This window comes from Mya arenaria, chromosome 9, assembly GCF_026914265.1.
Source record: "Mya arenaria isolate MELC-2E11 chromosome 9, ASM2691426v1".
Lineage (NCBI taxonomy): Eukaryota > Metazoa > Mollusca > Bivalvia > Myida > Myidae > Mya > Mya arenaria.
Genome location: NC_069130.1, coordinates 23,344,148 through 23,366,733, shown reverse-complemented (window position 1 = coordinate 23,366,733; position 22,586 = coordinate 23,344,148). Strand labels below are relative to the sequence as shown.

Sequence of the window (22,586 nt, the reverse complement as noted above, 5' to 3'; positions counted from 1 at the left end):
TGAGTGATCAATATAATGTTGTAAACATGTAATAACATGTTTAAAGATAACTTTTGGAATAATTAATATGAACAGCAATGGAATAAGTTTCATTTATTTTTTAACAAGAATATCATGATAGTTCATGTACAATCATGTGAACACAAGAAGTAGCACTCTTATGATATGCAGCCAGTACAGATTATATACAGCTATTATGCAAAAAAAGAACAAAATGTGACAATGTCCCTCAATTGAAATAATATTAAACATAAAAGAAATCGGCATGTGTTCATGTATCGCATTTATACATATATCACCACAAGCAGGGAAAAACCTTGTTCGACTTCTGTCAAGAATCGATCGGTTAAGACTGAGGTGGCTTATTAATGGTTATCGCTATAGGACGGTATTTTCTAAACAGAAAAACAACAACCTTAGAACAACAGTATGCATTATTTGATATTCAACCAAAAACCTCAAGCAACCATTGACAATGAAAAAAAACACATTAGGCTATTATAAATTAATTGCTAGATTTTCATCCACTTCTTTAAGGGCTATTCCATTTAAGCATATAACCCCCGGGGAGAAGGCACTTTTAAATCATACCACCCTCCTACAGAAGCAAATTTACCCTCGTGGGGTCCAAATTAGGGAAAAAGACACCCACTTATATACTATTTAAATAATTGCCTTCCCCCTCGGGGGTTATATTTAACTGAAATGGCCCTAAATAAGGGCAGTGGGTGATTTTTATTATTTCTTTTATTTTTCTTAGAAGACTGTTTCACTGTTGAATATGTCTTCATGCTCTTTCTTCATGGACCATATACATGTGTTTCTAGAGGAACCACAACATATTTGTAACAGATCTCCTTCTTTACATGTGAATGTTATACATCGACACCGAAGGTATGAATAAACATCGTTCCCAGACGAATACGCAAATACAGATTTTAGTTCAACATTTTTACTTGCGCGAAAAAGAGGGCAGGGAAGAGAATCTAGCAATAATTTATAGTTGACTTGGTCCGATTCTTTTTAAGTACTTACTTAAAAGTTAACATGATTAACGATATTGTGGTCAACTTTTAAATGTGAAACATTTTACATGTTTTTACATGTTCATATATCTTAATATAAACAAGGAAAGATCAAATTCTTGTATCGAATTAGAAAATACAGAAATACAGCAGATCACAAGTATATCCATTAAATTTCCAGAACAATAACAATTTGAAACCGTCAATGTTGTTAACTAGTACTAAGTTCTGAACCATCGGTCCATTGTTAACATTAAAATACAGTTTGTATGACTATCTTATACCTCCTACATATTCAGTGACTTTGGTTTTTGTGACCTAATCAAAAATTGATCAAATGGCTTGACAAATGATTATAATTGAGACCAATTTTCAACCTGTTTGTTATAACAAAGTTATTCTTTAAAGCTATTTAGTTAAAACCATCTTATTTTACTGCTATTGTAGCTTTTGGTTTCCATATTGCTCCATAAAAGTAACATAGTGCTCACTACGCCATGATGAACATTTTTGATGTTATGACATCACAACATTATGTTTATCATGCGATGTGATTTCCAATTAACATCAATTATATGGTGTTATTATTATATACCACAGACAGAACAAGGAAATTTGTTAAATCTCGATGTAAAATCGAAATTAATTTCACGGAGTAAACACAGTCATTTTCTGTGATAACGAGTTAAATTAATTTTGCTTGAATACCTCTGAAATTCAACAATTTTTCTGTTTCTTTTATATTATTTATTAACACCATTTTACATATAATAATTTGTTCGTTTATACACAGTGTGTGTATACCACGTGATAAACTATGTCATATTTGCTACATCGAAAGGCAATATTTTGCTTAAAATGAAGACATAGATAAAAATAACTTCTTTTTCTTCACCTCCACCATTTTGAATGAAACAAAGGGCAGTTTATGCTGCTTAAAGAGCCCCCCCCCCCCTTCATTTTATTACCAGAGTTTAATTAGTGAATTAATTTCCTCAAACACTGTTACAAACTTGTTTCAAAATAATGTTTTGACAGTCACTCAACCAGGTGGCATTTTTGTGAAAAGGTTTGTTTAAAAGTATTTAAAGAAACTAAACTCTCAATCAAACTCTGGTAAAAGACCGAGGCTTCAAATTTAGGGCAATCATCCCATGATGCAACACCTATTGCCTTATTTCCATACATCCTCAGTCCATTTTTGGTCATATGGTGATATTGATATCGTTAGTTTAATTTCTTATTCCTTATTGATGGTGGAAAATCCAACGGACAGAAACTCAACAAATTTAAGAAAATTCCATGGCTTCTGTTAAAGGAAGTTTGGGAGTAAATTACTCCTAGAAATGGGTTAAAACTTCCAAAATTGATTCCTTGGAAGTACAAAAACTTAATAATTATAATTTTGAAGTAAACTTCCAAAGTTGAAAGCTTGGAAGTTTAAAACATCAAAACCTGGTGTCAATATTAATTTTAAGGTCACAACTTCAATCAGTCATTAAAGTATGAGTATGTGAATTTGGCAAGATAAAGTTGCAAATTATTTGATTTTTAATACTAATTGAAAAATAGTGGAAAAAGATATCTTATTCAGGAGACCTAAACTTCCACATTTCAGTGAAAAACTTCCAAATTTGAGGGACAGGAAGTTCATACTTCCAATTCATAATGGAAGCCCTGAAATTCCTGAACTTTTAAACTTCATTTTTCTCAAAACATGTTTGTCTCCCATGTTGTAAGGGATATTTGGACACTTGAATGAAATATGCATGGACTGAAATGACAGCTGATTTATCATTGACATTGGATGCTTTTGAGACAGTTTTAAGATTATGACCATTCAAAGTGTGAGGATAGTAGGTACAGTTTTAATCATGTTCAGATGATGACTGATATTTGCAGATAAACATGTATCCTCTTAGCAGCAGGGAATAAGTATATTTGACATTAATTTGAATGACCAATATGAGTTGTGACCTTGACCTTTAACTATATGACCTCAAAATCAATAGGGGTCATCTACTGGTCACAAACCTAAATGTCAAGTTTGAGGTCCATGGGTGCAAGCATTGTCGAGTTATCACACTCGACCTTAACAGTTACTATGACCTTGACTCAATGATCCCTTAAATCAATTGGGGGTAATCTTCTGGTCAGGCCAAGAGTCCATGTCAAATTTGATGACCATAGGTTAAGGCATTGTTGAGTTATCAGTCGGACAAGCTTTGACAACCTTTTCACTGTGACCTTGACCTTTGACCCAATGACCCCCAAAATCAATAGGGGTCATCTACTGGTCAGGCCCAACCTTCATGTCAAGTTTGAAGAACATAGGTCCAAAAACTGTGGAGTTATCACTCGGACAAGCTTTGGTGAACCAACAGACAGACGGACCGACAGGTGCAAAGCAATATACTCCCTCTTCTTCAAAGGGGGGCATGAAAACACACATGGCGTGATGGAAATAAGGCAACAGCATGTATAACCTGTACATAATGGTGGAAATCAAGGAAACTGGAGAGATCTCGCTAGCAAAGCCATAAGAGCCTTTTGGGCATCACCATTTGCCTCTGTCAAAGCCCTGATCACGTCATGTCTACTGAATCCATTTTCCACTAGATTGCGAATCACATGTTCAGGGAAGGGGCTTCTAGACTGTGATGGCCCTGCTCCTACTGGACTTGTGGCCCCTTGACTTTGGGTCGACCCCTGATTTGGACCTGAATTGGACACTTGTAAATGACTGTATCCCTGGGTATTAGTGGACTGAGATGGAGTCTGTGAGTTTGGTGTGGGGAATAGAGAGGGTACTGGATTAGTTGAAGTGTTTTGAGGTCCCTGGTTGGACCTCTGTGTTTGGCTGCCTGGCTGTGTTGAAGTGACTGGTCTAGGAGCGCTTGCTGCGCCCAGATTTGAGTTTCCTGAAAAATAAGGAAAAAAATACAGTTTTTTTTTTCAGCGACAGTATCATACCAATGTGAAAATGTGGGAATGCATGTACAAGAACAGAGATTAAAAAAATTACATGCTGAATTTAAGAAGCCTCGGGTTAAAAGCATTGCTTATTAAAACACAACATATTTAACCAAAGCTAATATCTAGAAAGCAAGCAACAATAATTATTATCACGACATGCAAATAAAGTTGGTGGTACATCCAAGCCTTGCATAATGTTGCATTGCATAAAAAATATAATGAGACATTAATGGTGAATTTTACGAACGACATAAATGATAATACATATTTGTCAAATTTACAAAAACATTTTACGAACAACATAAGGCGTATTCTTCAAATTTAAAAACAAACTGTAGATTTCATGGAAGTTATTTAAAAATAAAAAATATTGTTTTGGAAGATATTAAAATAAGATATTAGACATATATACATCGTAGATTTGGAACTAACACAGTGCAATAAAATTGATAGGAAACCAAGTCAATTACCGCAACCAAAGCTGCTATTAAACAAGGAAGAAAACATGTTAGTTAACAGTGAGAAACAATAAGTGGAGATACAAAGAGCTTAAAAATTAATACAAACCAAAGAAATGCAACAAAATGTCTTTAACACTCAACACAGACTGTTTACTTCCTGGTTTGAGCTGAAAAAGTCAGAAGCTTTGGCAGTTTAGTAAATGAGTCAAGATTCGTAATAATGCAAAGACATGTTACAGTTAAAGCCATCGCAATAAGAGTGTTAAAAGAAGAGTGTTAAAAGCATGTACATCACTGCACTTTATCAAAATTGAATTGCATTTTGCACAGGTGCAAGGTATATGGAATGACTAATGGTCCATTTAATGGTCGAAATGTCAATCGTTGGTTGTCTGGTTGGTGCAGTGGTAAAGGCACTCGCTTCTCTCCAAGGCAACCTGGGTTCGATCCCCAGCCTGGGTGCATGTGAGTTCTGGGGCCATGATTACGAACAGTCTCAAGTCCAAGTCTAGACTCAAGACTCAAAAAAGCATTTTTATAAAGGAACAAAATTTCATACTTATTCCAATTCTTTTATAAAAAAATATGTAAATACTTTTAAAACATTCAAATATTAATATATTTAGCAAATTTTACCATCAATGCTCCAATAGAAGGAAAATGAAAATGATATGAAGTTTTGCCAAAATGAGTCTTGAGTCTGAACTCAGACTTGAGACTGTTCGTAATCACTGCCCCAGCCATTGGTCACCAAGCCGGACCAGATGGTTTTCTTCAGGTGCTCTGGTTTTCCCCAAAACACAAGACCACACTCTTGCGCAACATTGTGCCAACAAGAGTGACTTAACATAAGTTATATAACTTTCCTTACACTCGTGTTTAAATAAATAACATTTAAAATTATCGTTCTACTCATCTGATTATAAATAAATACTAGTTGGGTTATAATGTTCACCCTGTTCATGTGCTAGGAGTAATTAAACTTTAGAAAAGGTTATGATTTCTAGCATTAAAGCTGCACTCTCACAGATTGACAGTTTTAACGAAAAAAAATTTTTTGTCTTGAAATGAGCCAATTTTTTCTTAAATGTCTGGAAACCAGTGATATAATACTGCCAACAAAACATCAAATCACAGTTTTTCAATTTTACGGCACAAAATTCAAAAACAATTTTTTTTGTCAAAATGGTCAATCTGTGAGAGTGCAGCTTTAAAATTGATGGCCTTAGAGTACTTAATGAGCAGCATTTTACATCAACAGTAAGTCATGGCATAGCAATTGGACAATATTCGACAAATTGTTATTGATTTACCAAAGTCAGACATAACTTCTGTTGTCAGTTAGATTATGTATTTTGTTAATGGCTTATTTTGTTAACAGCATATTTGTAGTGGCTTTTCCATGTTAAGCTAGTTAAACATAATTTACAAGAATATTACTCAATATTACCACAAGACTTCCTATATAAATCACTCGTCACTAGTTTTTGCTATATGACCCATCAATAATCCAATAGCCATTCAATAGTTCTGAATTTTCTCCTATGGAAATATTTTCTTTCCATGTACCTATTGCATATTTTTTCATTATTCTATGTTTAATAATGCATTTATTGCAGAAAATTTAACAGTAATGTTTTCAATTCCTTTTAAATTCTTTAAAAGGTACATAACTTTTAATGTATGGCTACTTCTTTAAATGGAATTTTCAGTTTCAAATTAATCCAGGCTTCAAATTTACGAGGGTCATTCTTCATGTTCTAAAGCAGCAGCGAATTAAATGTATAAAACTGCTTGGTCAGTGTTTGGTTTGGTCAAAGTATCCAAATAACAACTAACCAATCAAATCATTCCATTGAGTTTTCAATTTGCTGCACATGTTTGTTTACATTTTGAATTATAGCAACAAGGGAAATAACTCTGAAATAATATGTACAAAAATTGTACATTACAAATTGCCGGTACTCTGTACACTTTAAATCGATCCATGGCATTTTTATAAAGGCATATTATTGTGAATAATTTATTTCTACTTTTGAAGATTATTTCTAATGCCATGTAATGAAACACTCAATGAAAGGCTTATCATCAATAGTGAAAACTTTTTGGACTCAGTTGTGAAGGACCAGGTGAATGATTTCCCTCAGCCTTGGGCGATTATATTACACAGGTTCTTTTCCGACCATAGGCAAATACTTTCGACCAATGACCAGCAAACCATTGATAATCCATAAGAATATACCATACTGTTATACTGTTAGAATGTTTGAGCAAAAGTTATGAGCTCATATTCACAAAGCAATTAATTATTCTTGTTAAACTTCGAACAATTTTCCAATTTTTTGGCATATTAATTAAGAAATTTCATCTTTCAGTACTGATGGGAAATATAATTATACTTTTACTCCTTGGACCTTTTAGTACAGATTCCAGACTCTTGTTTCAAAAATTAAGAATAATTTTGTTCAATTTCTCTTTTATAAGTCTCAGACTTCAAAAGGGGAAGTTGCCTAGTGAAAAGGGCCCATGATTTTATTTTGTAAGAAACAATATGAAATATATGTATATATTTCATTCAACAAGTGTATTCATTAACAAAACTTACATTTAAGAACAAACAGCCATTAAGAAATACACATTAGGGCATGGACGGGTTAAACATTTTGACCTCAACAATTAGCCGCAGATATTCAATATGTACATTTCACAATGTGGAATAGACATGAATTAGAATAGTAAGTACATTGTTTTCTCCGCTTTTTAAAGCACCGGGAAGTAACCATTTCGTCTGAAACAAAAACAAGAAGTTTGTTATTGTTTGTCAGAAGAAAAGATGAACTGACGTCACTATGTATGTGGGCTCAGTCACACAGGTAGGGAATGGTCATCAATGAAAAATCACATGGAGAAGAAACAGCCCTTTCATTCACAGAATCACTTCAACAAGCAGCAGGCAACAAGGCTGACATAAAAACACATTCAAAGCACAAAATATTTGATGGTTTTGCTGTATTTGTACTAAATTTGTACCCGAGTACCCGGCTCATAAGAACTCGTCCATGCCCTAATAGGCTAATACACATTCAACAGTAATGTTATATATATATATTAGAATAGTTAAAAGCAACATGTTCCCACAAGTGTTAACAATTCAAGAGATTTCGTACAAATACCATTCAATAGAATGCCAAGCATATATTTGAATTCTTGTCTGTTTATACATAGATTAAAGAACACACTAATAATTATATGTTCTACGGAGCAATGAAATTTGTGCAAAAGTCAGTGTGTATATGTAGCTTCAATGAAAGTACATATTTTATATGTGTTCATGTACCAAGATCCATGTGAACATTTCAGTTTCAAGTTATGCCTTTTTACAAAACATTTTCGTCATGAAAACACAAAGGCTATGTCAACACAGTCACTTACATTGTTGAAAAAATAGAGAAAAGCAAATCATAGCACTGCCAAACCAGACATATAGATCGATAGATCAAAGAATCTTCTCCAAAAATTCAAACAATCATTATTAGAATTCAGGGATACTCTTGGTGCAATTGACTGCCTCCCAAAGACTGTTTCCCCTTCCAAAATAAGTGTCCAATTCCCTCCAAAATCATAATACTCTCCCAATTTGTTAGACACAGTTTCCATGATTTAATAAACAAGAGGCCAATGAGGGCCTATTTTCGACTGAAATGACCTTTTATATACTGAACTCACATTCAAGCGAAGCAATCAGTGAACATTGAATCACAAAGGGCAATGGGAAACAACTACTACAATTATACTCAACTCTCTAAACAAAGTAATCTCCCTTAGAAAATGCTTTTGCGAGGTCTTAAGGGGGATGAACTATGACAATAATACACAACTCTCTGTACAAAGTTGTCTCCCTTAGAAAATTATTTTGCATTTCAAGGGCCATATTAAAGTCATAAATGGGTGGATCTGGCTGTGGTTTTCAAAAGGAAGTGAGCTCTCATGGATATCTAACTACTGTAAAAGTTCGATATGGATATAATCAAAACTAAACACTTAATGGTATTCACAAGCAGTTGTTTACAGACTCACGGATAACACGCCAGCGCATGAGCTCTTCTGGCCTCTGGCCAGTAGAGCTAAAAAGCAATATATTTCATGAATAAGATCTGTAACACTTACCCAATAATGTTTTCTAAAATGATAAACTTGAAGTGTGACCTTGACCTTGAGGTAGGGATGTGGGTCTTGCACGAGACACTTCGTCTTTTTGTACAGAAAATATGTGCAAAGCAATTTGAAAATCCCTCCCTCCATGAAAAGTTACAGCCCAGACACTGAAGACCGGACGCACAGTTGTGCGATTTTAATTTACCCAACTTCATGCGCAATAAAACACTGTAGGAAAATTTTTGATTTTTAGTTGTACATGTATGAACCTGTTAATCTATATCTATGTGCGACTTCTATCTCTTTTGGTGAAAATTCCATTTTTATATACATTTATGTTAAGATAACAAGTTGTTGTATTTTATGTCACTTTACTGTTGTTTTTCCTGCCTGGTACATGTAGATAGTATTTTTAAAATGGAACCTTATGATAAATATATAGCGTTTTGGTATGGACTTAGGCTGAGTATCGTATAGTGGTATTGGTGTCTTTCACTCAAAAGGTCGTGGGTTTGAGCTCAGTCATAAGACCTTTCTCTTGGCCTCTCATAAATGGCCTCAGCACTGGTTTTGTCCAACTTAGAGGACTCAAGAATGTGTTATATCACCAGTAATCTCCAAATCAAGCTGAAATTATAATTATTTTTGTAGTCCATATTAAAATCACAAACCTGCCGCCTCGTCTGCTGACTTCTGCAGGGCCTTGGCCAACTCTTCATCCCCAGACTCTGAGCCCGGTTCCCTGTTTATCCGGGCGTACGAGGGCAGCTGGTTCTCTGCGAGGAATGGAGTACGGGTTCCCGTGGTACCTATCAATAGCTCGTTCTTTTGGAGATCTATAACACACTGGAAAGATAATGATCAACTTGCTATATGGGTAAATAATACCTTAAAGTGACACTCTTATTTAAAATCAATACATACACATGTATAACAAACAATTTTTTTTAGTGATATACCTTCAACTACTTACCCAATAATGCATTTATGGAAAATATTAATTACTGATAACAATATTATGACCGTGTATCTAACAGCTGAAAACGCAAAAATATTAAATGATTGATGATACTAAAAGAATTACTGTGATGTATTATCGTCTCATAAGGTAGAAATACAGTGTTTTCTGCACATTTCTTTCAAATTAAACTCAGTATCCTTCACAAGCACCATTGTTTTCGACATTTCCTCAACCTTTTTGGTATATTAAAACAATTGTTTTAATTGTGTTAAATCTTATTTGGGAGAAAGAGTGCATCTTTAATATATGTTTTTCTATATGGAATTCAGTATTGAAATTTACATTGATTTAATGGAGCTGGTGATTGGAAAACACCAAAAGTAAAATGCATTTGCAGTGGCACAATGATCGTGAAAAAAAAATCCTAATACATTATCTTTGGGTATTTATTTAAATATTTCTTCTGACACTAATTGATTAATTTTTCTATCCGGACGGACACACATGATAGATATTTTTTCTAGCATACTTGAAATCACTTTGTTTTGTGAAGAAAATACATAAATAGCGCATTTTTGTTCATTTCACCAAAAAACGCGTGCGTTGAGGTTTACTGACGTCATGACACGCAGTAATTTGTATTTACTGCATACGTCAATAAGTTCCTACGATATCACGTCTTTTAAGGGTTATTTTGTTTTGTTTTGAAGATACATATTTGTCAAGTTAATTTTTATGGAATCTATTAATATCTATTGAAATCGCATAATAATGGTTACATAAAGTGCATTATAAAATGAATAAAAAGTATTACGTCACAGCGCGTGACTAATCTGGCATGGGGGTGCCAAATGGAATTTTCCAGCACGGCTAAATTCACCGGAAATGCCTATCTGGTGTGCTAGAATATAGTATACTGTGGTCACAGATGGAATGAATCCAAGTTTGCCTGTATTTGTTTGTCCTGGTTCATAGGATGACTAGTAAAAATGTTCATTCATGAACACATTTGAATTTTTACTTGAACCAGAGTTGTCTAGCGTCATGTCAATTAAATAAACAAGCATTCGGCCATGAAAATTTGGACGGATCTGCCCAGGCAGTAAAATAATATTTATTTCTTTTGTTTTTTTGTTCTCATTTTTGTCAAAAAAATAGTTTGGGTCATTGTGAATTTTGCTGGTCGGTAAGGAGAGGAGAAACAAAGAACATTTTATTATTGGCCTTATTTTTTGTTTCTTAACTCCACTTACTAACTCCAAAACATTTATTTTTTTAGTGCAAAGTTCATAAAACCCACCTGGTGTCTTTTCAACATATCCAGACCTAACAACATGTCCATGGGCTGGTCTTCAAGAATAGAAAATGAAGATTGAAGAAAGTCACTCTCTATCTGGATCATACCTATAATAAAGAATCAAAGCACTAAAAGTACTGAGAGACTGGGTCAATGGTAAAGTAGGTATCTGAAATGTCTATCGGCTAAAACACGGTATTTGTCCACCTAAGTGTCTCACCAAGGTGGAAAAATGAACTTCCATGCAGGGCCATGAAATTTTGTCCATTTTTAGTTTAAAGTTTCAGTCATTGGAAATGATATTTGTTTTCCTACAGTCGCTTTTATAAATTTATTTTTTTGGCGACTTTTACATACAGGTCAGTGTAAGGTTACAGACACTACAACAGGCATATAACAACAAAGATTTTAATGGAAACAAGTCTGTATTATTCAGGTTAACACAGAAAACTAACAATTAGAATGTTAACAAACAAATGCATAAAATCTCTGCTTGAGATAAGCATAAAAAAAAACATATTTCATCCCAGTTGCGATGAACTCTAAAAATTGACAAAAATGATCACACAACTTTAAAGTTTGTAGAACCAAGTGCCCCAAGCACATTGTTTTTCTAAAATAAACACTTTTCCTATCAAGTATAGTCAGTTTCTGCTGTTTATATCAATAGAACATATTTTTTGTATGAGATAGAAATAGACTGCACTACGGTTACGGACTCTACACATTGTAAGAACCAACACATGCAAAACATTTTCTATTTGAAATACACATGTTTGTGTATTTTCAACAGATTAACTTTAACTTTGCTGAGTTCCTGTGTATTGAATTTAAAATGATCTCTTTCATTGACAAGTTCAGGAACTTCTAGCTTTGAAATGATATGTTCTGTTGGCTCCTGAGAAACGTCTGACTTCTCAGGCCACACATATGCGTTTCCAGCTTTCTTCATATATTTAAGCCCATATTCTGTTTCAGATTTACTTGTAATTTCAGCAACGTAAACACTTATGGGTCCTTTTCTCGGTTTGAGCCCAACGGTAACAAAATCACCAGGTTGAAAGGCTGTATCTTGTTGGGATGTTGTTGCTGCTGTCTCTTCTATTTTTCTCCTCTTGGCTTTTGGTTGCTTGGTCTCCGATTTTCTTTTCAAAGTTATTTGTTTCTGTCCTTTTGTTTGTTCTTTGCAGGTTGCTTTAGGCTGCTCCTTGTTAGATGGTTGTTTCTTCTTTACATTTAGTTTTTCTTGGACTTTACTAATAACATCAAGGTTTCTTTTCTCCCACTTATTAACTATGTCTACATTCTCACATTTTGATGTTACACCATTCACACAAGCATCACAGTAACAACTAAGTTTCCTTGAGTTCAGCTCATAGTCTTTACCAACATACTTAACAGAGTGCAGCTTCCGTGTTCCAGTTAATGTTTGTACATTTGTTTCTGGTCAGTTTCTATTCACATTTTCAACAAATACAAATTCTCTTCTCGACAAGAGTGCTTTTTACAGTGTCCACTACTTCCATATTCAGAGTTTCTTGACAAAATTGGTAAACGTCTTCAGCATTACCAAGAACTTTCCTGTTACTTATTACAGCACGATAACAAGCATTCTTTACAGTTGCACCCAACCCATCACAGACATTCTTTCCATGAGACGTTTCAAAGTAGTTTCGAGTCATTTTGGGCTGCTTTCTGAGACTGATATCAGCAAACGCCTTTTTCCCCTTGTACTGGGCTGCACACCCATCAGTCCACTCGTGGAGTTCACCAATCTTCACCCCTCTGCTTTCTAGTAATTTAATGGCTTGATTCTCGAAGACAATTGCTAAATCCGCATCATGTTTGGTTTCTTCACTTATTCCAATGATGGCATGTTTTACTGTAACATCTTTGTCATCAAGACTTTCTTTATAGTACTTTATAGTAGCACATCATTGGATGTACAGTTACCTGGTTTCTATCAAAGAACCCTGACTGCACTTCACTTTGGAAGACACATGCATAGTTCTCACTGAAATCCATTACCATGGCTACAGATCCCTTTGTTAATTTCTCTACACATACACCCATTTGTTTCTGTTGCCAGGATGCTCTAAATGCATGCTCTGGGTACACCATCATGTCTTTCTTTAAAGCTGTCAAAAACACTTTGAAATCAGCTTCTTTGGGCACACAAGAAACGCAGCGCTTTACTTTGTCATATTTCTTTATTTCAATGCTTTCCCATTGATACCATGACACCATCCCATCTCTGTTCTTTTCTTCCATAGTCGCCAAATACTTTTGAAGGCCTTGTACTCCACATTTTTCACAATTTCTTGACACACATTTTAAAGATGGCTCTTGTTCATAGCTGCAGAATGTTGCATCACTCAGACTCTTCTTATCAATCTTAATGTCTTCTGTCATGTCAGTCTCTTTTACAACTCGTTTCAATGTTGTAAGTGCTTCTACTTTCAGGGCTACATTACAACAAGTCTGGCACAGGCATGACCGTCTGCTTGTCTCGGACACTTTCTTTACATTAACTGGTTTTAGTTTGCTGAATGATGTAAGTCCTATTTTATGATTGGGGTTTCTTGTTTTGTATAACTTGTGTGCTTCTTCTAGTGTCATTGTCATCACATGTTTCTGTAGTGTTTCTTTCATACCAGTCTGAGTTTTGATTCTAACAACATCACGTTTGGATGGCACCTCTCTGCTAATTTCAGCACTCAGGTAGAACTCTTTCACTGATTGTTTCACATGATCACTTATCACATCACATCTTGTTTTTCTCTGTTTCTTTTTCCACCATTCATTTCTCATCTTCCTTGTCTTGTAAGACACATTGAAATATTTACTAACTGTGATCTTTTTGTATTTCCTTAGTACTGATTCACGTATTACATCATATGCATGTTTCTTTTCTCTGTCTTTTCGAACACCAATGTTTACTTCGGAAATACTTTCTTTCAAGGAATTCACTATAGCATCTGCTACTTCAAGTTTCTTCTTACAAGCTGGTGTCATTGTTACTCCTTGGTCAGAAAGTACTTTGGATGTTGAAGGTGACTCAATAAGCTTCTTTAAAATGGCGGCTTTCTTCTTTGGTGTCCTAGGCAGAATGCCTTTCACCATTTGCGCTCGTCTGTATACTGTTGCACGGGATAAGTTACTTTTGTTCTGTCTGCTTTCTCCATGACTGTCATTTTCATCAACTGTGTTAACAATTGGAATTGTAGGAGACTTAAGTTTAATTCGCATTCTCCAGGCTTGTGTTCGCTTCACAGCTTTTTTCTTTTTTTCTTCCAGAGCCAGTTTCATACTCTCTGTCTGTATCTTTTCATTTCTTCAGCTTTTTTCTTTCTTAAGGAGGCTTTTAATTCAGGATCTGAATTGGCCATGAGTTTCACTTTCATTCGAACTTCCTTCTTTCTTTCTTTGTCTTTCTTTTTGATTTCAGAATATTTTGTGGAGTTTTCTGTTTTCTGACGCATTCTCCATGCCTTGACTTTCAGCCTGTTTTTCTCCTTTTGCTTCTTTTCTATGTCTTCATTCTTTTCAGCATTTTTTTCAAGTTTCCGGGATCGCAGTGATGATTTTCGGCTCTCTTCTGTAAAAAGACATTCTGAATATTAATTAACCTTAAACGGTTGGGTTCAATGTATACCTTAGAATATTAATATATATGGTATATAAATCTTCATATAAAGACAGGTTTTGTGAAAAGAAAAACCTCAAAAGGTATAAATGTCCCTATATGGTTCAATTGTATTGTTTCTGTTCATAAAAATGTTTTTGAACATACTTACAGTAGACTTAGAAACAAGTGGCCGTATTTTGTAGAGTCTGTAACCTGAGTACAAGTACAAATCAAGTATTACTTAAGCTTCAATTCTGTACATTTAACAAGTATCCACTGTATCTGTGATCTGTATATTATAACACTGATTGTATTCATTGGCATACACGCCAATCTTTATGTAAAAATATTTCATCTCGGCTCCGTAATAGGCTACACAAAATGAAATTGTGTGTCATACTGTCATAGGATTTCCATTAAACAACCTGTTAAGATCATTTTAGTTTGTTATATGTTGGGCATGGCAATTTCAACAAATAAGCATCACAACATGTGCATTTCATGTGGACAATTGCATTAATTCAGGGCATCATGTACAGACATATGGTTTTGGTTACGGACCCTACGTTACATAGCATGGAATGTTTAGATAAGGATAATACATACCTAGAGCATCACTGGAACCAACACCTTTAGTGTTTTCCATTTGAAAGGACTTCTTGCTGGAATCTGACCGACTATTACCCAAAATAAGCCATTTTCTTAGCTGATTCCATCATTACAGCTGGACTGTTGTATTTCTTAGAAAGGCGGTTGTTTTGGATGATGCAATAATTCATCACAAATATTGTTGCATCAGCCGTTTTATTGGTATTTTCCAATAGTTAAAAGATGATGCAATATTGCACAATAAAAAAATTGCTTTTACCATGAAAAAATATAAGGAAATATGCTATTGAAAACAATGGAAATTTCAAATCAAAATTTGAAGGCAGATTTTGTAGTGTCCGTAACATTAAATATGTAAAAAAATGCAACTTAAAATCAAAATATTCCAAAAATATTTCAGCCATTAAACATACTCATACAGAGGTTTTTATTTGTGGAATGCCACATTTCTGTCATTAATACATATGTAGATACAAACCCATGGTTACGGACTCTACAGATTTTTTAACCCTGAAAATCTTACAGGTGAACCTCCTTCTTTTTAAGAATGTGAATCATGAATGCCCAAAGCAACAAAAAATTGGAAGTTTGATTAATAATCAGTCTTACAAAACAGTTATCACTTGTAAATGGGTGAATTTTCAATGTTTTTCATGCATATAACAAGGGATACTTATTGTGATTTTGAAAAATTGGCAAAAGCACCACTTTATGTTAACAAGTCATATTTTCTGTAATAATTTGTCTATTTTCTTGATTTACCCACCAAAATTTAGCACTTGAAATTTTCTATAAGCTGAGGTAATGCATTTTTTCCAAATCATCATGAAAAATAGATATATAACAGTTTGAATATATAAAAAAATCAAATGAGACAGCATAACGCTTGAAAATGGCCATTTTTGGGATATGTTTTTTGCTGTTACTCGAATACAAATTGATATTTTCACTTGAAATTTGGAGGCCAGCAGGAGTGGACTAGGTTACATGCTTTGGCTGCAAAGAATTAAGTTTGAAATCACACACTTTTCTTTAATCTATGTATAACAACCAAAAAATATAAAATGGACAAATACCGTGTTTTAGGCGCTATACAATTATAAATCCCCCAGTAGCAGGTATGTGATTGACCAGGCAGCTGAAGGGCTAAAACCCTTTTGTCAATTAATTTGGGTGGTGCTTTAGGCTCCCATTGGGGGTCAAAGGGATGAAGCACCCTGCTGCAGAAGCAAAACAGGCTGTTTAGAATCCATTTAAGGGCTCTCCTGATTTCAAATTTGAAGCAAACGGGAATGTCAATACTATTTATTTTCTGTGGAAACGTGTAGTTTTTTCACAAATCCTCAACCTTTTGAAATTATGGCAAAGGTTTTCACAAATTTCAACAACAAAAAGAACATTTTTCTTCGAAAAACATACAAGTTAAATTCAAATTTGTTTACATGTACATCTTACTGCTGAACCACATCATACCTAGATGGACTCTTCCGATGATTTTCTGGGTTCCAACACCTTTTGCAATGCCTGCCCATCTCATGTCAACTAGTCTCATTATGTTACAGCGTTCTGCACAACTCTGACTCATAATTGTCATTTGAGCACCTGTGAAATAGAAAATTATATTTCCAACAGTAACCAATATATATAATACTGCTTTAAACTTTTCTTTTAATCTTTCCAGGATTTAAAAACCGAATGACAATGAAGATGATGATGATGAAGATGATGACGACAATGACGATTATGATGATGACAATGATGACGACAATGATGATGATGATGATGATGAAAGATGATAATGATCATCATCATCAGGTGATGCCAATGACGTTGGTGGTGGCGACAATAAAAATGATGATGATGATGATAAAGTACTCCAAGGATTTTCTTTTAACCTTGACTTGTTGACATCGTTCACCTACCTGAATCAACAAAGGCTTGGACGGGATGGCCGTTCACTATACAGTTGACATACAGCATCACGACCTGTCCAAAACTCTCCGGCACATGTTCTATGGCCGACTCCATATTTGTCTCGACATTCTTCATTCTGGGAGAAATCAAGAATACTCATTTTGTTATAAAGACTTTGCTGATGTTTTCAAACTGGTTAATATTTTACACACATAGACTTTGGTTGGGGTGTATATAATGTTTTCTTGACCGAGAATCCATACCATTTTCAGGTCAGCAAAACAATATATATATATATATACCCTAACACCAGTCTAAAATTGATCTATCAAATCTACAGTCTTAGTCTATAGGTGAAATTCAGACAAAAGCTATGGTACAATTGAACAATTTTATAAAATGGTGCACCTCTACACCTGGACCAACATCTTATAAAAGGCTTAAATTACATGTAGGCCTTTAACCCTCTCTGCAAACAAACAAACAAATAACAACTATACTCTAAACATTATGAATTATTCTGACCTGATTTCCTCGGCTATAAGCCTCTGTGCCTCGGAGGAGAAGGGATCCATGCTAATCATTTTGTTGCGTTCTTCTTCACGCTTCAACCTTTCATTCCTCTGTTTTGTGTAAACCTCAATGAATCGACCTGAATTAGATTGTTTTTGTTTTTTTTAAAGTATTACACAGTCAGCAATTGCAGGGTTCTCAATAAGTTTTAGTAAAACCACCTCAAAAGGTAAAGTAATTGACAAGCTACTACTTATTTCTACTTAAAATTCACTTAATTTTCCCAAATTTGTACAAGCCCAATTGCCTTTTGAACTGTCCATTTTGACCAGAAGTTGATTCATAATTTCAGATGAAATTTTATTCTTATTGAAAAACACTGCAATGTTATGTATACAGTTATTGAAATAAGACTTTGGGAGAACAAGCCCGAATTCTAACACTAGTGCAGTCATCGAAATTAGACTTGAGGATGAACAAGCCCGAACTCTTATATTATTGCTTGGCATAACATTTTTGAACAAGCCATGCTATATAAAATTCAGAATTTGAGCAAGCCCGGAGGACATTTTACCAGTGCAGGGCTTGCAGGCTTGCGTAAATTTCGACCATTGCTAGTGCTTGGCATGAATAAAAAAATCAGTTCTAAATTTCCTTATATTAAACTGTACATATACAAAAATATTCTTTTTCAAAATAGACTTTACTAAAGTTTAGTAACACACATAACAAGTCATTTCCCAACCTGTATTCCCACTTTCCAATGCGTCAGAGAGTGGAGGATTTCTTTCTTTCAACAGCGCCCGTTCATGAGGGTTATTCTTGATAAGCTCGAGGATGACAAGAGGGTCTTCCAAGTCTGGTCTTGGAGGGGGCGGGTTTCCAGGAATGGCAATACTGCCAAAATCAATCATGGGGACTCCGCCACTTGCTGGAACATTAATGTGGATAATGACAAAGGCATTATTCACCAATCAGTTACATGTATGTGACCTACATGTCACTGTATGACTTTAAAGATGCACACTTACACCCAAAAAAGATTTACTACAATTATTTTATTTTTTTAATTTTCCAGAGAATAAATAAATGTCGAAAACAATAGTTCTTATGACGAATACTGAGTTTAATTTGAAAGAAATGTGCATAAAAAATGGTATATCTGCCTTATGAGACTATAGTAGATCACAGTAAATCTTTTAGTATTCACCAATCTTTCAATATTTTTTGCGCGTTCTGCTATTTAATACAGGGTTACAATATTGTTATCAGTAATTAATATTTTCCATAAATGCATTTTTTAGTAAGTAGTTAAAGGTTTATCAGTCAAACTTTAGTTTATGTTTGTTATGCATGTGTTCATTGTATTTTGGAACCTTTTTTGGCAAGTTTTAAAGTAATGCACCAGTCAATTGTAACCACAGCCCCCCCAGGAGTATAGTGGGGAAGCCGGGGAAATGGGCCGGGTTTTTACCTTTCAGACGCAGTGCCGGGTGAATGTGTTGGTTTTGTCTTTGCGCTGAAATGAGCCTTACTTAAAGTCCCTTGGGTGCGGGGGCATTTAGCAGGGATTTTACCAGCAGTTTGTCCCCGTGAATCTTATCCAGGCTTGGCTGGACATAATGTCCCAAGTCCCCACTATTCCCCGGACCTGGGGTGGGGCCGTGGTTACAATTGACTAGTGCATAAATTCACAATTATAGGCATTCTGTTGTCAATTTTCGCAGGGAAAAGGGAAAAAACACTACTTAAAGCCAATTGAAACCCCTAGGTCCGGGGGATATACAATAGCGAGGAATGTGCCTTACCTAGGTAGCTAAAATAATGAGCGATCAGGGATGCTTTTTAATAATTTTGACATTTTTAATGTTATCACTGTAACGCTACAATTCTCTACCATTTAACACCAGACGAAAGAATGTATAGTAGTATTATGCATCGATGCTGAATAATAATGACAAAATTGTTCAATATATACCCAACAGTGATCTAAACTGGATTGAACTTGTCATTATAGTCGTTCTTTTCACGTATATGTATTCTGGGTCACGAATACCGTTTTACACATGTACACAACCTGTCAGATTTGTCCCAGATTTACAGATATCAGGATACTTGATAAACAATCAACACATGTAAGTGTTTTATGATATCTGAACATGTTTTTTTGGCATAATGATATGTGTGTAATAGTAGGTAATAATATTTTCGTAGAAATTTGAATTCATAACAGAGATAATTTCAAAATTGTGACCGCTAGGATTCTCTGCGCAAGGACCGTTTGTTACTTTTTGCTGGGATGGTGGACGCCATAAGCCTGCCATAGTAAACAAGAGCCGTCGTAAGACAGCGTGCTCGACTACGCCGCTTTGACTTAGAATACAATAACGATGTAATAATGCCAAGTTTGGTATCTTTATGTCAAACCTAACTAAAATCATTCGATACATAAGGTGACTTTGATGCTGCGCGCCCACCAGCCCGCCCAAACAATGACACAAGTCATTCAAATAACTTGATTTCCCATTATGAAAATGTGGTTAAGAATATACAAATATGCCTTTCAAAGGAAATTAAAAATAAAAATAAAGGCCATAATTTGTATTTAGGCTTATAACGGAGTTATGTTTCTTGTTGTAAGATGGTCGTAAATAATTTTGAATTTTAAAGTGCATTTAATGAACGATATAGAAGTTTTTTTTATTAAAATCCCAACTTGCCCATAACTTTTACTTGCCTAAAACTTTAACTTAAGTCAATCAGGGCCCATAACTTGTATTAAGGATATGGAGTTATGTAACCTCATTTGGTGATGGTCCTGAACAATTGTGTGAAGTATTAAGTCAATTGAATGAAGGGTATAGAAGTTATTAAACAATATCCCAACCTGCCCTAAAACTTTAACTTAAGTTCCATAGTCAATCAGGGGCCATAATTTGTATAAAAGATAATATGGAGTTATCTAACCTCATTATGTGAATGAATGGTATTGGAGTTTTAAGTGAATATCCCAACTTGCCCTAAAACTTTAACCTGCCCTAAAACTTTAACCTAAGTCAATCAGAGGCCATAACTTGTATTTAGGATAATATATGGAGTTATGTAACCTCATTGTGTGATGGTCATGCTACATTCAATTGAACAAAGGATATATAGAAGTAATTAATAAATATTCCAACTTGCCCTAAAACTTTAACCTAAGTTCCATAGTCAATCAGGGACCATAATCTGTGTAAAGAATAATATGGAATTATTTCATCATGTGATGGCCCTGAACAACTGCGTTAAGTATTAAGTCAATTGAATGTAGGGTATTGGACTTAAGTGAAAATCCCAACTTGCCCTTAAACTTCAACCGGACGCCGACGCCGAGGCGAGTAAAATAGCCCACCTATTCTTAGAATAGTCGAGCTAAAAATCATAAAAGACTCGCTGACGGCCATTTAGGTGGACTACTTACCTAGGATGTGCCCAGTGTCGGGGCATCTGGCCGGGATTTTTTTCCAGGAGTTTGGTCCCGCAGGATGGGGATTTTACCTTTTACCTGGGAAAGGCTGTACAGCGAGGGGGGGGGGGGGGGCGTGGTTACAATTGACTGGTGCATAACGACGGATTTTAAAATTTTGAAAGAAAAAGATTAAGATAATATACCACCACTTCCAGATTGCCGAGGCTGACTAGCTTGTGAAGACGGATTTATCTGTTGTAGAAGAAGCATTTCACCATTGCCAATTCCATATTGTTTCAATGTTTTTTTATTGTCGTTCAGTGGTTTTCCGTTCCAAGTCAGCACCATTCTTTGTACCGGAACTCCGAGTTCAAACTCGCACTGTGCTTTTAAGTTTTCCAGTTCAAGGTCTTCACCTACCTCAATACTAATAAGACGATCGTCTAAAGTCGTTATTGTTAAGTTCATAATGCTAATTTTAGAAGTATGTAGCGCAAACAATGATATTTGTTCTAAACCGAAACTGATTCACGCTTCCGGTTAAGAAAACTACACCGTACTGTATAAAATTATTTCAAATAAATCGTCCGATTCGGAAACGGCATTTCAATAACTTTATTACTGCAATGTAGCACTGGATACTGCGACTCTCGCATTCTCTATTGAAATCAGCAGCATAAACATCAACCGCGAATACAGACAGCAAGAAGAGGAACCGTCTAGGGGTCTGAACAGTGCTTGTATATTTCAAGTCAGATTCAAGGCCCAATAAGATGGACGTTATGTCTTAAAGGGACTGTGTCACAGATTGGCACCAAAAAAGTTTTTTTCTGTAACGAATCTAAGGACGTTTATCATTTATCACGCTTTGATATCATAATTGTAAAAAAAGTACCAAAATGTAAAAAACATTGTGTTAACACCGATTAGCCAATCACGCATAAGGAATGAATACCTGGGTATACCTGGTAGACATACCCAGTAATCTTTTTTAAAGGAAAAATTCGAAATAGCTGCTAAACTTCAATAAATTGTAAACTATGTGGTACTTCAGTTACTAAGTTTCAATGCATTGTACACATCGATGCCAAGTTTATGTCAGTTTTCGACAATTTTTTTTCGCTATTTTATCATACGTGAGACAGCCCCTTCAATAAAAATATATGATAGGAATTACAGGGACAACCATAGTAACCAAATATTTAACAAGTAGCTTACGTTTATTTTGTAAAAATGTAGAAAAGAGAATGTGGTTACCAGTCTACTTTTAACGGTCAGTGAAACAGAATCGAGCTCGTTTTGTGTTTAAGTTCAATTAATTTATTCGACAAAGGCAATATGATACCTTCAGCTGTATCTTCTGAAACAAATAACATGTGGTTTAATAATTATGGTTTGATTTTATTACAGGTCGGTATGGATGCTTTCAAGAGTTTTTATTTGAAACCATAAATTTTAAATCAACAATCCTGTCTAAACGATACTTGACAAGATGGAATTTATTTGGAGTCGGTTAGAATTAGCAACAAGTATGTAACATAAGCTCGTGTACAAGCCTTTTAACCGACTATGTTTTAACATACGGTATAGAGGTTAAAG

General features: G+C 34.9%; 2 protein-coding genes across 6 annotated transcripts; both read right to left on the bottom strand.

Moving 5' to 3' along the window:
- Positions 1 to 78: 78 nt before the first annotated feature.
- LOC128202661 (protein DDI1 homolog 2-like) lies at positions 79 to 21,531 on the bottom strand. Of its 5 annotated transcripts, XM_052903694.1 has the most exons (10): positions 21,191 to 21,531; positions 18,285 to 18,470; positions 17,552 to 17,678; positions 17,035 to 17,162; positions 16,586 to 16,714; positions 10,879 to 10,982; positions 9,289 to 9,463; positions 7,206 to 7,250; positions 4,569 to 4,629; positions 3,810 to 3,946 (listed from the first exon to the last, which is right to left on the bottom strand). In XM_052903694.1, exons 1-9 carry the CDS (start codon positions 21,453 to 21,455, stop codon positions 4,613 to 4,615), a joined length of 1,176 nt encoding a protein of 391 aa, XP_052759654.1. In that variant the 5' UTR covers positions 21,456 to 21,531; the 3' UTR covers positions 3,810 to 3,946; positions 4,569 to 4,612. The 5 variants fall into 5 exon arrangements, with proteins under 5 accessions (XP_052759653.1, XP_052759656.1, XP_052759654.1 ...); XM_052903696.1 differs by lacking the exons at positions 4,569 to 4,629; positions 7,206 to 7,250 and adding an exon at positions 8,630 to 8,642 and having other exon boundaries at positions 3,782 to 3,946; XM_052903695.1 differs by lacking the exon at positions 4,569 to 4,629.
- Positions 13,023 to 15,823, bottom strand: LOC128202662 (DNA ligase 1-like). Its single transcript, XM_052903698.1, has 2 exons — positions 15,110 to 15,823; positions 13,023 to 14,473 (listed from the first exon to the last, which is right to left on the bottom strand). The coding sequence occupies exons 1-2, from the start codon at positions 15,147 to 15,149 to the stop codon at positions 14,181 to 14,183; spliced, it is 333 nt and encodes a 110-aa protein (XP_052759658.1). The 5' UTR covers positions 15,150 to 15,823; the 3' UTR covers positions 13,023 to 14,180.
- Positions 21,532 to 22,586: the final 1,055 nt, after the last annotated feature.